The 15,502-nt window shown below is 45.7% G+C and overlaps 1 protein-coding gene across 5 annotated transcripts; it reads left to right on the forward strand.

The window, feature by feature from the left end:
- Positions 1-614: 614 nt before the first annotated feature.
- Positions 615-15,150, forward strand: PPCDC (phosphopantothenoylcysteine decarboxylase). Of its 5 annotated transcripts, none has more exons than XM_027697931.1 (7): positions 664-715; positions 2,657-2,718; positions 3,047-3,213; positions 8,156-8,251; positions 9,665-9,793; positions 11,597-11,765; positions 14,517-15,150. In XM_027697931.1, the coding sequence occupies exons 3-7, from the start codon at positions 3,061-3,063 to the stop codon at positions 14,600-14,602; spliced, it is 633 nt and encodes a 210-aa protein (XP_027553732.1). In that variant the 5' UTR covers positions 664-715; positions 2,657-2,718; positions 3,047-3,060; the 3' UTR covers positions 14,603-15,150. The 5 variants fall into 5 exon arrangements, with proteins under 5 accessions (XP_027553733.1, XP_027553732.1, XP_027553735.1 ...); XM_027697930.1 differs by lacking the exon at positions 664-715 and adding an exon at positions 748-910; XM_027697932.1 differs by lacking the exon at positions 2,657-2,718 and having other exon boundaries at positions 615-715.
- Positions 15,151-15,502: the final 352 nt, after the last annotated feature.

Raw genomic sequence — 15,502 nt, forward strand, 5'->3', positions numbered from 1 at the left:
CCTCACCACCCTCACAGGGAAGAATTTCTTCCCAGTATCCCATCTAAACCTACTCTCTTTCATTTTGAAGGCATTCTCCCCTGTCCTGTCTGCACCTCAGGCAATAAGTGGTTCTTTAACACACTTTCCCCTGTGTGGCTGCCCTCAATCCTTGTAGGAAAGGTTTCCCTCCTGGTCTGTAGCACTTCCATGGGCTCAGATATCACCTGGAGCTGCCACTTGAAGGGACCTCAGACCCTCCCCTCTCCTCAACATGCCTTTTATGCCCCCACCAGCAGCGAGTTTTGCTGCCCCCTGTTATTGCCAAAACCCTGCCACGAGCCAGAATCCCCCTTAAACAACTTCCCCAGCACTCTGAAGCCACCCATGTGCCAGCCCTGGGCGAGATCCCCCTCGTGGGCTTCGCCGCCGCGGCGCGGGCGCAACTGCGGCACCGAGGGGCACAAAGGCCTCCCGAAGGGCAGCGGAGCCGCCGGAGCTGGGGCTGGGGGGGGCCGTGGGGGCAGGACGGGGGGGGGGGGGGGGGGGGCGGGAGGCCGCCATGACACCCGCTCCGCCCGCCGCCGGCGCCAATCGGCGCAATTTCCCGGCGGCCCCCGCGCGGGCCGGGTCGCCCTCAGGCCGCGCTGCCGCCGCTGGTCTCAGGCCCTGCGGCCGGAGCTCGGGGGTTGCCGCCCTGCCGTCATTGCGGACCGCGCCCGTCCTGCCTCCGCCGGTATAGAAACAAACGCTGTTTGTTATGTTCTGGAAACCCGCAGGGGGTTTCTCGGCGCTGTTCTGTGCATGCCTTTTTTGCAGCATTTCGGAGCTATTTCGAGCATCACTACAGCATTAAAAATCTGTTCAAATAACGCGTAAGGCCTCTAAATTGCTTGTTTTCCAGTGGCTGTTTCCCGAGAGCTGTATTTGGGTAAGAGAAAAGCGCAACCCAGAACTTTAATATCATTATTACATATATGTTGTGTATATTATATATTATTATTTTATTATAATATATTATTATATATTGTATATAATAATATATATTATGTATATTATCACAATATTATTAATATTATATTTTATATTATATTTTTATATTTCATATACTATATATAATATAATTTATTGTATTATTATATTATATATTATATATGTTTTTATATATAATATATATTTTATTGTATTATTATATATTATTTATTATATTGTATTTCATTTAATTATATGTTATTACAATATATACTAATATATATTGTATATATATAATTATATATATAAATATATCACATTATAATATCTTATATGTAATAATATTGTCTGTATTATAATATGCAGCTTTCATTATAATTTTTATCACTTCTACCTTTTTGCCATTATTTTACAATTGTTATTTTAAAAATATTTTATGATTTTGTAATTTTTAGTATTTTATAGTTACTTTACCAGTTTTAGAATTGTTTTATAATTTTTATAATTTATAACGTGCCTAACCTCTTATTCCCCAGGCTTTCATTTGTGGGTGCTTTGGAGAATTAATTGTCATTTAGGAATCATAAGGGAAATTTGGAAAGCATCCTAAGGATGTTTTAATTAGATAATAATTTTAATTATTTATAAATAAACAATACCTTTCTAATTTTAATTAGATATAGATTAATATATGAAGCATGCAGTAGCATTAAAATCCCCCAGCCAATGTGCTTGCTACATTTCCTCACCTCTAATTACCCTTGCTAATCAGCATAGCTGAAATTGGGCTCTTATCCTGGTAATACATTTTATAAACACGCTGAGAAACTTCTGGGGCTGGAGTTAAACATGTTAATTCTGAGCAGAGCATGGGAAAAGAAGGTGGTGGTGGTGTTGTGAGGGGATTAGAAGGGGTGTTCATCTGGGTGAGGGGCTCAGAATTCCACAAAGCTGCTGCACAACCATGAAGGATCCCAAGTTAACCTGCTCCTGGTAGTGACTGAAGGGTTGATGGGATATTGGGAAGAAATTTTCCCATTGATGTTCTGGCACAGGTTGGCCAGAGAAGCTGTGGCTGCCCCATCCGTGGAAGTGCTCAAGGCCAGGTTGGATGGGGCTTGGAGCAACCTGGGATAGTGGAAGGTGTCCCTGCCCATGTCAGAGGGTGGCACTGAATCACCTCTAATTTCCCTTCCAACCCAAACCCTTCGGTGATCCTATGAAATTCCTCTCTCTGGGGAATCCAGCCCCCTCACTCCAACATCTGAGTTGCTCCCAAAAATAAGGGCAGCCTAAACATCATCTTCTTCATCTTTGTTCCACCCAGAGTGCTTCCAAGCAGCTTTGTCTGAATAATAAGAACATCACTGGTATGGAACAAACTTCACTGAACATGATGATTTTTCAAGGACTGAATTTACTCTTTGCTAATTCCTTGTTAATTGATGATATTTTGATATTTGAGATATTTGTATCAATTCTAATGATTTCCTCACCAGAACAGTCATTTGTGATTTTTACTGGTGTGGCAGCAGCACAGGGAAGCCAGGAGGAGGCAGGAGACCTGAATTAAAGCTGCTAGGGAATAATTTCTAGTGCTGCTCTAAATATTTAGGAATACAATAAGAAATAGGATGATTATGCTTGCCCTGAGACCTCAAATTTTTAAATATTAAGACATCTCCCTGAATTTTTTATCCACCAGGAGTACAAGGAGAAAGCAACTCAGCTAGGGGTTGTATGTCTTTGCAGCACTTGATGTGAAAGGTATTTATCCTAAATTCTTGACCATGTTCAATGTGTGAGAGCATATTTTATTTGGTTTTAGGGCTGGGGTTAGCAGAGCATGTTTTTGGCCTCCTAGTACAGGTTTTAGGGGTGTGTTTACAGTATCTGAGAGAAAATTGTAATTAAACATTAAGCTGGGTTTAAAGGTTTGCTGGTGCTTGAAAGCTTTGTGGGTTAGACTCTGTTCTGAATTACTCTGAGTCCTGCAGAGTCCAGGTTTGGATCTGTGCCCTCTGGAATATGTTGGGGTTGGAGCCCTGCTGTGCTTGGAGGTTAGTCCGGTGTCTTTGTTTTTCTGTGCTTGCAGAGTTTGATTGGAGCATGGAGCCTGTCTCCCCGCTGGAACCAGGGATTCCTGCAGGAAAAAACTCACCCGTGCCACAGAAAAAATTCCATGTCTTGGTGGGGGTGACTGGAAGTGTGGCTGCTCTGAAGCTGCCCCTGCTCGTTGTGGAATTGCTGAAAATCCCTGGGGTAAGTAAAAGCTGTTGGTGGAGCTTTGTAAAGCTGGAGTTACCCTGTTTTTGAGGAGAGATCACATGCCTCCTGCTGAAGTGAAAAGTTCCTCCTTGGAGCCCTTCAGTTTAACAATTTTTTGGAGGAGAATTCCCCCAGCTTTTAAGACTTGATTTTTTTTTTCCCCTATCAATTAACACTTGACTAGGTCTTGGCTTTGGATGGGTTTTTTCCTGGAATTTGCTCTTGTCAGTCAAATTGCCAGATGTGGCTGCAGACAGAGGTGATGCATCTAGAACTGCAAAATCTCCAGGATATTGCAGTTTTCCATCTGTGGGATATGGATTTTCGAAATATAAACGCTGCTATCTGACCAAGAGAGGGGGAACCAGACCTTGTAAAACCAGAAATAGAAAATACACGCTGCTATATGAGTCTATGCACTTTTTTTTTTACTCTTAATTATCTGGAGTAACAGAAGTGCCCAGCAGAGGCCACTGGTAACTGATCAGGGAGGGAAACATGCTCTTTTCTGCTGTAGAATAAAGTTAGAGGAAACTTTTAAGAAATGGAGCAGATATTTTGGAGCAGCAAAATGAAAAACTGGCAGAAGCAAGAGGGAGCACTTAAATCGGAGATTTATTGGTTAAATTGCTTCATGAATATCCTTTAGAATGATTTGGAAGGGTTTATCTTGTGAATGCATTGAGTAGAGGCACGAGAGGTGCTGATTTATCTGGTTTATGTTGGTATCCAAGCTGGAAAGAGTACTGGAGGGGAGGCATGGGTTGCAGAGAGAAGTCTCAGTTAATTTATTGCTTGATCTGAAGTGATTAGTGAGGTCAAAGGTCCTGGCCTGAAGTAAGAAAGACAAAGAAAAATGATACCAAGGAAGGGAGTGATCAGCACAGAGCCAGAGATACGATCTTCTAATCCTCTCTCTCTTGGATTACCTTGGCTGTTGTCTCTTTTCCTTTTTTCCTGGTGCTTGGAACATCCTTTTGTGAAGTTAACAGGCAGAATGCAAGTGATCCATGGTAGGAATGTGAGTCAAACCCCTCCTCTCTGAGTGTTTGATTCATAATTAAAAGCTGCAGGTAGCTGAACCCAAACTCTGTGTGCAGACCTAGAGGACTGTGACATCTGGTGCAGACTTTATGGCCACTGGTTTTAGGTTTTAGTAGTATAAAAGGCAAAAGTGAAACGTCCAGGAGTTTCTAACACTAAATTTATTGATAAAAATTATTTATTTACTCGTTTCTGCTGTGATTTCAAGGCCTGCTGAGTCAGTGTAACTTTCCCATTGAGTTTGTTGGGTCCTACACAAGGCTGTTGCATCAGTTTCTTTACTGCTGGAGAAGAACTTTCCAAAGCCCTCGGCTGAGGTAGGGCAGGAGCCAAAGGAAGGCCTTTGTACCAAAGGAGGTGTGGTCAAGGGCTTGAAACTGGAGTGGTTAGTTTAAATTGTATTTTGGCTGAAACAATCCGTGGTGAATGACTTGGCAGGGTGATCTCGCTGCTCATTAAACTTTAACATCTTCTCGAGGGTGACTGCAGTGCACTGCCTTTTGTTTATCTTCTTTGGAGATCTGGGAAATTTCAACTGGGTGCAGATTATTGTCCTTGCACCTGGTGTGGTGCAGAGACAGCACAGGGTCTCATCATCTCACACACCTCATTCGTAGAGTTTTACAGTGGCAGGCACACCATGACAAAAATCATATTGGCAGGATATTGGTTAGTAATAGGCTTTTGGGAGACATTGGAGCCCCTTCCAGTCCCTAAAGGAGCTCCAGGAGAGGTGGAGAGGAACTTTGGACAAGGGCCTGGAGGGACAGAACAAGGAGGAATGGCTTTAAGCTGAAAGAGTTTATACTAACAGGTTTAGATTAGATATTAGGAACAAATTCTTCCCTGTGAGGGAGGTGAGGCCCTGGCACAGGTTATCCAGAGAAGCTGTGGATGCCCCATCCCTGGAAGTGTTCAAGGCCAAGTTGGAAAGGGCTTGGAGAAACCTGGGGGGTGAAACTGGATCACCCTCAAGGTCACTTCCAAACCAAACCATTCTGTCATCCTGTGATAAAGAAAGGCAAGGACAAACCTTTCTGTGGGTGAGATGTTTTGTCCTTGAAGCTACAGGATGTCAGCTGCACTTTAGGCTTAAATCACACCATGTCACTTCACTGTGCACGTGCCAGGCAGCCTCTACATTAGCTTGTAAGTGCCATTTAACAGGGGAGCTGCTCATTCACTTGTGGTGAGGCTGTCTGTGAAGATTTTGCTGTCAAAACTGAGAAAGTTATTAGAAAATAATCACACACACCCTTAAACCTGAGCAGAAAGGGCTGTGCCAGGAGAATCCTCTAACAGAGACCAGCAATGTTGCCTTGAACACAGGAGAGCAATTTTGCAGTAAAGTTTTATTTTGGAGATTTGGCTTAAGTGGTCTAAGCCAAAGACCTCTAACTAATCTAAACTGTCTCCACTGAGGGAATTTGAGTATGGCTAGACTGCCTTTATTAAGATATCCATGGGCAAACAGAGGGTGTGCCAGGTAAATAGGAAAAAAACCCCAAGCTATGTAGGCTAAAGTGATCTTGAGAACACTGATCTCTTTGCAGCATAGCTGGAGGGACTTGAAGGACTTGCTGAGAACAAGTCCCACCCAGCAGAAACCCACCCCAGCAGAAAACCTTCATTAGGGAGAATATTTAACTCACAGAGCGGTTTTCTTGGTGGAGTGGCAGAGTCACCAGCACTCAGAGTCCTTGAACATCCCTCTGGTATGTTCTGGCTTGTAGTGGGTTGGATGCAGTGCTCAAAAGCCAGAGCTATTCTCTAATCCTGGGCTTATGCTTGGAAGAGATAATTATTTTTTTTTTAATGGTACCATTTCAGAGACAAGACATACCCCTTCAAACTGCACAGTGCTCTTTAAAATCCCCAAGTAAATATTCTCTTGCAGACTGAGGTTAACACCTCACCCGAGCCCGTGGTGCTGCAGAGAGCGGCGTTAGCACCTTTGTGGGTGCTGCTGCTTGGCACGGTGCAGCTTCCTGTGGGGTGAGGTTAGCATGGAAATAATACAGTTAGTTCATGGCTGTGAATGTGATCTTCACGCTCAAAAACAGTACAAACAGCTGTGATTCCAAATCAGGGTCACTCGGAAAAGAACAGACATTTAGAAGAGGCAAAGAAGCAAATGTGCGATACCAAAAACTGGTGTCATGTGCAGCTATATTTTCCCTTGACTTTCCCTTCAGGAAATGGGGGAAGTTACCAAAGACCACAATATGCTAAGGCTGGGATTTTGCTCTGCTCCCAGCTGTTATTCTGCTCATACAGCCTGCAGGGAATCAACACTGCCCCATTCCCAGTAGAATAAATGGTGTTGGGAGCTGGGCTAATGTGGTTTGTCACATCAGCCACTCCCGTTGCAGAGAACTTGGAGGTTTCCAGCAGTTGGTTTCAGCAAGAGTGCACACACCAAGTGCTTAATCAGTTTTCTACCTCAAGCCACAATTTTCCAAGAGGCAGAAGCTGCTGGTGAGTTTGGTTTCTCCCCATCTCACACCACACATTGGGTTCTGTGAGCTGCTGGAAGGAGCAGACAGTAGTTGGAAGTGGATAATACCATGGAAAAGGGATATTTTTCACTGTAATCAGTGGCCTGAGGTGCATCTTTCACATTACCAGTTTTCAGAGTATTCTTTCCTTGTGCTGGCCTGCCTGTTGACTGGTCTAAGGAATATCCTTGGAAGGAATTGCAGATGGAAGTCCAGTTGCATGGGGGATCAGGGCATGCAGAGCCACTCGGACACTGCCTCTGATTTGGGGCTGGTTCTGGTGAACCTACGGTTCACTGCTTGTGGCAGGAGCTGTTGGCAGCATTTATCAGTGCTACAGGTCACTAGGGGAAAAAAAACCTTTTTCCACCAGTTTTCTGCAGGAAATGAGAGGTTCACCTTAGCACCTCCTAAGCATGTGTTTCAGATCTGAGGGATGGGATAGGGTTTTCCCAGTATATAACAATAACTGAAGGTTCCCCTGGCTTTGCAGGTTTATCTGAGGTATCAGAGAGAACCTTCATATCCTTTCACCCAGTCTCTCTTTGTGGAAGCCACTGGTTTACTGCACAAAAATGCTGTGCTATGAACATACCTACACAGAGGCTTTCCTCTTCCCACCACCTTGCTTTGATAGGAAGGATAGCTGGAAGACACAACTCCCACTTGTTTCTGGTAAGATCAGCAAGTCTGATTAACACTGTTTTAAAATGTAGCATCCCACAATCTCTAGCTTCTTCCCCACCTTTGGGATCAGGAGGTCATGGAGCGAGAGAGGTGGGGCAGAAGGAGGCAGAGAGAGGTGCAGGACATGATCCATTCAACCAGGAAACCATACTCTGTGTTCAAAGCTGCTCTTTTTCTGGGAAGCCTTGTGCAGCAGAGGTGGGTGCTGAGCCCCAGCATACCTACGTGTCTCTCAGCACCTATGTTGATCACTCAGCTTTCTCTTGGCACAGAGCTTCCTCTTGGCTCCCAATGTGGGAAGAGCAGTCCTGGCAGTGCCGTGTTGGCATTGGCCACCTTGTCAGTTGTGGTTCAGGGAATCCACTGAGGCGAGATGCTCCCTTCCTCCCTTTGGCAGGCATGTCTGGGGATTAAAGGGCATCTTTCAGTTTCACAGGGCTTTGGTTTGCTGCTTCTTCCCTTTGAAGTTCTGTGCAGAACTGCACCTCGTTGTCACCTGCACTGCCCTCTCTGCTGTCCTTGCTGTGAACGGGTTTGGCAGGTGGGAACCTGTCCATTTTAGGTTGGCATGAAATGAGCCTCTGTCTCCTGTGGATATCTGCGGTGGCTTGGCCTTTCAGCTTTGAATAGGCAAGGTCCTCTGAGAATCCACAGAGCTTTCAAAACTGTCCTCGAGTCTAACCATTGGTCTTGTTCTTTCTGCTTAGCTCGAGGTGAAGGTGGTCACTACTGAGAGAGCAAAGCACTTCTACAATGCTCAGGAGATTCCTGTCACCCTCTATGGCGACGAAGATGAATGGCAGGTGAGTTGTTCTTGCAAATAGAAGCACTCATCCAAGTTTCTTTGCAAGAAACCACACTTAGTTCTTGTTTAATCCTGGGCCAGAACCCACTCCTTGGTCTAGTAATGTATGTTTGGAATATGGCTTTCGAAGACCGTGATGTAAATGAGGAAGAAGAAAGAGGCTGCCCTGATGTACTGGAGGATTTTGTCCCGCCTCAGCAGACCTGCAGCAGGCAGTGTTCTCTCACCACCCAGGAATCAGCTGCTCTGAGAGGAGTGTCAGGAAATGTCAAGAAAGCCACTGCAGAGCTGTGGTGAGCGTGTTTGGTGCTTGTCGTGAGTCATACTTGTCACGAAGGCAGCAGCTTCTTCCCCTGAGCTCAGCTGTCAGGGCTGGGAACATCTCTGCACCCTGTAAAATGGCTCTTTCTCCTGTCTGCAGTTTTGCTGACACACTTGGAGAGTCCTTGAGTATGGAGAGGTCCATTGTATAAGCATGAAGACTTTTTTCCCCATACATTTTATCCCTACTTTGCAGTAGTGATCCTAGTAGAAGGTGCTTTACTCTTTACCACTACTCCTGCCAATGCACTCACACATGAGTATCACTTTTAAGAGGAGAGAGACATGCCAGTGGCAGTGGCTAGGAAACTTTCTGGCTGGTCTAGAGATTTGTAGAGATCTACTGGATCCCAGGGTGCTACAGCTCCAGGCAGTTATTTCTGAGGAATCTTCAGTGGAGTAATAGAAGAGGTGCAGGTCAGGCTTTGAGGTCTGCTGGCACACTGGAAAGCAGGCATGGAAACAATCACAGAATCACAGAATGCTTTGGGTTGGAAAGGACCTCAAAGCTCATCCAGTACCAGCATCCTGCCATGGGCCAGGACACCTTCCACTAGTCCAGGTTGCTCCAAGCCCCATCCAACATGTCCTTGGACACTTCCAGAGATGGGGCAGCCACAGCTTCTCTGGGCAACCTGTGCCAGGGCCTAATTAAAAGTGACTTGTACAATTAGGGGTCTGTACCTCGTTAAAAGCCAGTGGAAAGCTTCACTTCAGTGTGAAGCTTATAAATCACATGGGTTTCCTAGGAGATGTGCCCCTGGTTTGGTCCTACCTGGCTTCAGCTGGTTGGTAGGATGGAGCTCTTTTCCCTGCACAGGTGTGATATGTGTTGAGGGAACTCTTAGGAACAATTCCAAAGCTGAGGGATGCTGTGGATGAGGAAGGCTCTTTCCTGTGAGTTGAAATCTGTGGTTGTCAGAGGTATGAATTGTCTTTGTGGGGAAAGGACCTCCCCACATCACTGCCATCCCTTAACTGTGCTCCCTAAACACAGGAGTGTGTTTTCTGAGGTGGGATTGGTGAAGTGCCCGTTGTTCCCAGCGTTCCCTGTGAGGGTTTGGTGATCCCCATCGTGTCTCCTCCGCAGCTGTGGAAGGGCCGGTCGGACCCCGTCCTGCACATCGAGCTCCGGCGCTGGGCTGACCTCATGGTGGTGGCACCTCTGGATGCCAACACGCTGGCAAAGGTTGCCAATGGCATCTGTGACAACCTGCTGGTGAGTAACTGGGGCTCTGCCTGCCACTCCTCTCACCTCTCAGGACTGCCTGACCTTTCCTTCATGGAAAATTGTGCTTCTGCAGCGTCATGAACAGCGAGATTTGCATGTTCTGCCTCCATCTGCTTGTCTCTTCCTCAGGATGATTCCCCTGTCCTTTCTCAAACAGTGGGTCTTTCCTTCCCTGACCTACATCCCTTCCCACTCCTCAGTCTCTTCTCTTATTTCCCAGTCCCCACTTTTTGCTTTTCCTGCTTTTTCTGGAGGATGGTATTTATTTCTACCTCCACACTCTCTCTCTCATTCATAAACAGAAACACATACACACACACACACACACAGTCACTTTGAGTTCCTCTCTGCATTTTTTTGATGTAATCTGGAAAGACACCTGTGAGATTAGATAAAACTCTTTATTTCCTGCTACCTCATCACCTCCTCACCTAACATAGCACAGACATTCCAACATGCTCACGTTTACTTAACTTCCAGTCTCAGCTACAGAGTATTTTGCTTGTTCAGGCTTGGTTTTTTTGGTATTGAAAGTGCTCTTTAGGCTCTTCAGGCAAATCAGAAAGTGTATTAAAAGAGTGTGCTTCTCTGTTGGGTGCTGAGAACCTTCAGTGGGGCTGACTGTTTTGTGGCCAGGCATTAACCACACACAAGATCTCTCAGGAAGCAGCAGACTGCATGACCAACAGCCTTTTGGGTAAGAAATGCATATAAATGAACAAAATCCACCCGAATTAGATTACTGGGGTTCTGAGAGAAGTCAGAAAGAGCTGTGGGAGGGACAAGCAATGTCTTGTCCTTCTGGATCCCTTCAGTACTATGGATCTGATGGTTTAGCAGAGGGAAGAGCTCAGGAGAGATATCAGGGATGCATGGCTTCACAGATTCCTGCCAGTCTTTTCAGAGAGCCTGATGAAAGGAAGAGGGAGCTCCAGGAAAGGAAAGCAGGTGCTGGAGGTGCTGGTTGGCAATTTAGAAAATATTACAGCAGATATCCTTGTGGTGGGAAGGGTTCAAGTCACAGGATATAAAAAGGATGGGCATGGTTCCTATAAGGACTCTGATCCAAGGAGAGCCCTGCACCAGGGACTGCTGCTCACTGGGGAGCTCATTTGCGTGACTTAAACGCTGCTAGGCCTGGGGAAACTGATGGGCATTGCATTAAGAACAAGCAGCATTTATCTTTTTAAGGAGATGAGGTGATACTGGGTTATCTGGAAGTGCTGCTACTAGATAGTTTGTAATCTGCCAGCGTCTGCTGCAGCAGCCCATATGTGTTTGTGTCATCCTCTGCTTGTATCCCAGACTCAGCAGTGCTTCCCTACAAGAAGTTATGGAACCAGCTGCCAGATAAGTTCAAAAAGACTCACTTGCCAACTTTCAGTGTTTATCTTTACAGCTGGCTTACCCGAAGTGTTGCCCAGGGATTTCACTGTAGCTGATAAGAATTGTGGTCACCCCTCAACTTCTCTGTCTCCCACAAGGGCTGGCAGTCTGTGCGCATCCTGTTCCTGCTTAGTTTGCTCCAGGCTGGGCTGCTGGCTTGGCCCTGGGCCATAGCAGGATGGGATCTGTCCTCTTTGTAGCCTCCCTCATCTTTCCTGCCTGGCAGACGTGAGCTTTGCTGGAATGTGATACAAATTAGTCTCAGCCTTGTGAGTTAGTCCACCTGCACTGACAGATAGAGGCTTTTGACCTCAACATGACCTCCAGGCTGGGAAGGCAATTCTGTGCAGCAAAGGGATGGGAAGGAATGAGGAAATCCAACCCATTTCTTGGCTTCTCTTGTAGACTTGTGTCATCCGCGCGTGGGATCTGAGCAAACCTCTGCTCTTCTGCCCAGCCATGAACACGGCCATGTGGGAGCATCCCATCACAGCTCAGCAGGTGGAGCAGCTGAAAGGCTTTGGCTACACGGAAATCCCCTGTGTGGTAAAGAAACTCGTGTGTGGAGATGAAGGTCAGTCCTTTTCCGTGCCTCCTGACCCTTTCCCTGCCCCAGCACTGCTCTCATCCCAAAGGGGCGTGCGTCCTTTTGTTGTGTGGCCTCTGGGATGTTGAACTGCCAGGGTTTGTACAAACAAGCTGAAGCTTTCCCCTGTATTATTCCTCTTTATTAATTTTTAAGTAGTCTTAAGGGACCGTCCAAGCCAGGCTTTCAGATGAGCCTGATATTGAACAGAAATGCTCCTTCAAGAAGAGAGGAGATCAAAGAAAAGGGAAGCTCTGCTGTGAATGTTATCAGCCTGGGATTTGTGTGTCCTGACTTTGCCCTCTGTTGTGACTGGGGGCTGTTTTCCTCATGCCTCAGTTCATCAGCTCTGCCATCAGGATAAAATCTTGTCCCTGAGAGCAGACAGTGAGAAGAGCCCTTTGAAGATGTGGCTGAGGGTGTAGCTGGACACACATTTAACTTTTGTGGTATTGTTGTTGCCTGGGTTACTTTTCAGCTTCCCAGTGTTGATTTGGGGTTTTGATATCGGATTTATCTATGAAGTGAAAAAGGGGGTGGGGGAAGTTGTCATGGTCAGATTCAATAGATTTAGCTTGCAGTGCTAAGAAATAGTACTAAAATGGTCTCATTTGCATTTTAGGAGCTGCTTTAAATGGAGGTATTTTGACTTTTGGGAGTGGTTTTGATACAAACCATTTGGATGAATGGATTTGGGTTTTTATTAAAATTTTATTGGACAAATTGTCTGTAAAATGTCCCCAGTTCCAGCCATAATAGCAAAATAGAAAACATGCTATTAACTGCACAGTAGAATGCTCCTACTTTTGTGTAAAAACCCCAACTCCAGCAGGATTTTAACCACCCTTTCAGTTCAATAAACAGTCTGTACCTAAGCCAGGATGTTATAGTGTCCTTCAGGGTCAAATTCTAAGGCTAGCTTAATTTTTGAATCCTTAGGTAGCTGCAGTGCCTCTAGAGATTGTATTTTTTTATCTGAAGACTAGGAAATATTTACAATTAAGTAAGTGTAGTCAAGTAACTCAGGCATCAGTTGAAATATCCTGGATGATTATCCTTCCACTGGGATTTTAGACATGATTACATCAAATTTCTTCATATCCAGCTCAGCTGTCTCTGCTGTGAGAGCAAACTCCTGAAGGAGCTGGGAGGAGAGGGGTGGCACAGACAGCTGTGCTGGGAGCAGCCACCTCTGACTCAACTCCACTTGTGTTTGTGAGTCAGTTCACAACAAGATCTTCCTGTTGGCAACACCAGGATTTTCCTGGCAGTTTGTAAGAAAATTATGGCAGAGCAGTGATGGATTCCATCTCTCTGAATACCCAGTGCTCCACCACTGACTGTTTCACCTCTTCCCCTGTTTTTTCAGGCCTTTCACCCCACAGCCTCTTCCACTCTCATTTTGGTTTTGTGGGTTCCATCCACACAGGGGTTTGCCTGGGTTCCACCCAGAAAGCATATAGCAACACTCACACATCTGGTGCAGAAGAGATTCAGTTTGCACCAGTTTTGTCTGTTGACATTGTGGTTTGTTTTGCTCTAAAAGAGGTTTCTCTTCCTCAACCCATGTGGTTGGTCTCACCTGAAATGTGCCCAGATCCTCACTATCGCCAGGTTTCTGCATTACAAGCTTTACCTGATTAATTTTTCTCCCTTAGTAAATGGGCAGTTTTAGACAGAAAGTTCAGGTCAAAGAGAGTTAAACTAAATTAAATTGAGTTCCTTGTTTGGATAGTTTCCATACTGACAGTATCTTCATCATCCTTGGCTGGATTTCTCAAGCCAGGCACACTGGAAGATTTCTAGTTGTAGGCATAAGCTGTGCTGTAAGATGGGCTGCTTAGCAAGATTTTGCTTTGCTAAACCTAAAAATCCAGGTGTGAATTGCCAGAGATGTTGGAGAAGTGGGTGGTGGAGGAAGAAGGCAGGCCTTGGAAGTGTTCTGGAAGGGTGTAGCTCTGCCAAACCATGCAGAGACAGTCAGGGAATGTCTCTTGTTCAGCAGCACCTGTCAGGTGCAGCTTCTTTCCTCGAGCTTTAGAGAGCAGAAGGGTTAGGGTTATGATCTGCCTGCAGCTCATCCACAGGATGCTCCAGACCTTCTGGGATTTACAGGTCTGAAAAAGAAGAAAACAAAACCTCCCAGAACTAATTTCTGCTGAGCAATAAGGCATGTATTTTAAATTATGAGAGCTATTAGCCAGGAGGACAAAAACTCAGCAGAGACTCCTTTTCAGTCTTCCAAAGGAGACAAATGCCTATGGGAAAAGCATCTTTCCTCAGCTCCAAGCAAATAACAGAAGTGAGTGGCCTGAGTTCCCACTGCTGAGGTTGGACAAGATGATTTAATCATCTCTGGGCTTAAAATTCTGAACCTGAGTTTAAAAAGTATTTCAGAGGGAAGCAGCAGCACAGAGTAGATTAGATGTTCATCTGGCAACTAACTAGTCTGAAAGGAAAAGCTTTCCTTAGCCTTCTCCAAGAGTTACTCCCAAGATTCAGGCTGGTGGGAATCTAGGACTGCTTTCTATACCGTGGGTCTCACTGCAGAGTCATGGGAACAGCAAGTCTTTTGTATAGGGAAAGACCATTTCAAAAAGATACTGAAATCACACAGTGTTTATGCTGGAGAAAGGAGGTGAAATAGGGAATTTTGGTCCACACACACTTTTTCGGGACAGTTTTGCACACTTGCCCCCACCCTGGATCTCACCATGTGGTTTTGCTCTTACCCTGCAGGCCGAGGTGCCATGGCAGAAGTGTGGACCATCCTGGAGAGAGTTAAAAGGATCCTTGAAGAACTGGATGTGCCAAGGCAGAGCTGATGTTTTGGCATGTAGATGGTGTTTTTGTGCCTTTCTGATGGTTTAGAGATAAACCCAGCAGGAAGCCAAGCTGCCTGTGGGTGCCCCTGGTATGCATACCTATAGCTGCTCTTCAACAGAAGGAGCCAACCGTTGTCTTGCAGCTGGTGCCAAACTGCAGTTGGTACATCACTGCAGACTTTTGAAAACCAAAGCCAAGAATGTGCTGCCTTGGGGTGAAAAACTCTGTAGTATCTTGCAGACAGGGACTAACATTCCTGAGGCTGCTCAGCGCCCAGTACTTCACCAGTGCTCTGTTCCGAGGAGGCTGCAGAAGGTTTTTCAGCTCAAGTCGTTTCCCCAAGGACTTCTAGAGAGGAGAATGCTGTGCAAACTCTGGTGATGGGGATAATGCCAGCTCCTTCCAGCATGTGTGTTTTGGACCATCCCTGCTCTCCAAAGCTCGGTGTGTAGCTGTGCTGGCTGCATGTTCCCAGCAGGAGTCACTGTCCAAAAAGCATTTTCCCTCTGGGAACTTAATAAAAAAGAGCTTTTAATCCTGCCTCTGATGAATTGCCTCTTGTAGCTGCTCTGGAAGGTGTTCACACGTAACATCTTCGCTAAGTTGTTGTGTCTGCTTGTGTTTTTTAATCAGATATGGAGAAAAATTGACTGAAAGAAGCTCTCTAACCCCCAAATTAGCCTTTGCCCTTTTGTAACTGTTGGCTGTTCCATAATTCCACCTGCCCATCCGGGTTCTCCAGTTAGGAAATTAACAGGCCAGGCCCTCATAGAAAGCCAGGGTGCATGTTTCCCAAAGGAATGAAGTGAAACTTCACCTATGATGATCCTTTTCAGTTTGAAAGTTAACTGACAGGCATGAATAAATTGGGAAATCCTGTGCCCTCGTGGGCCATTCCA

The sequence above is a fragment of the Neopelma chrysocephalum genome, unplaced genomic scaffold, assembly GCF_003984885.1.
Source record: "Neopelma chrysocephalum unplaced genomic scaffold, ASM398488v2 Primary Assembly neopelma1_124, whole genome shotgun sequence".
Classification (NCBI taxonomy): domain Eukaryota; kingdom Metazoa; phylum Chordata; class Aves; order Passeriformes; family Pipridae; genus Neopelma; species Neopelma chrysocephalum.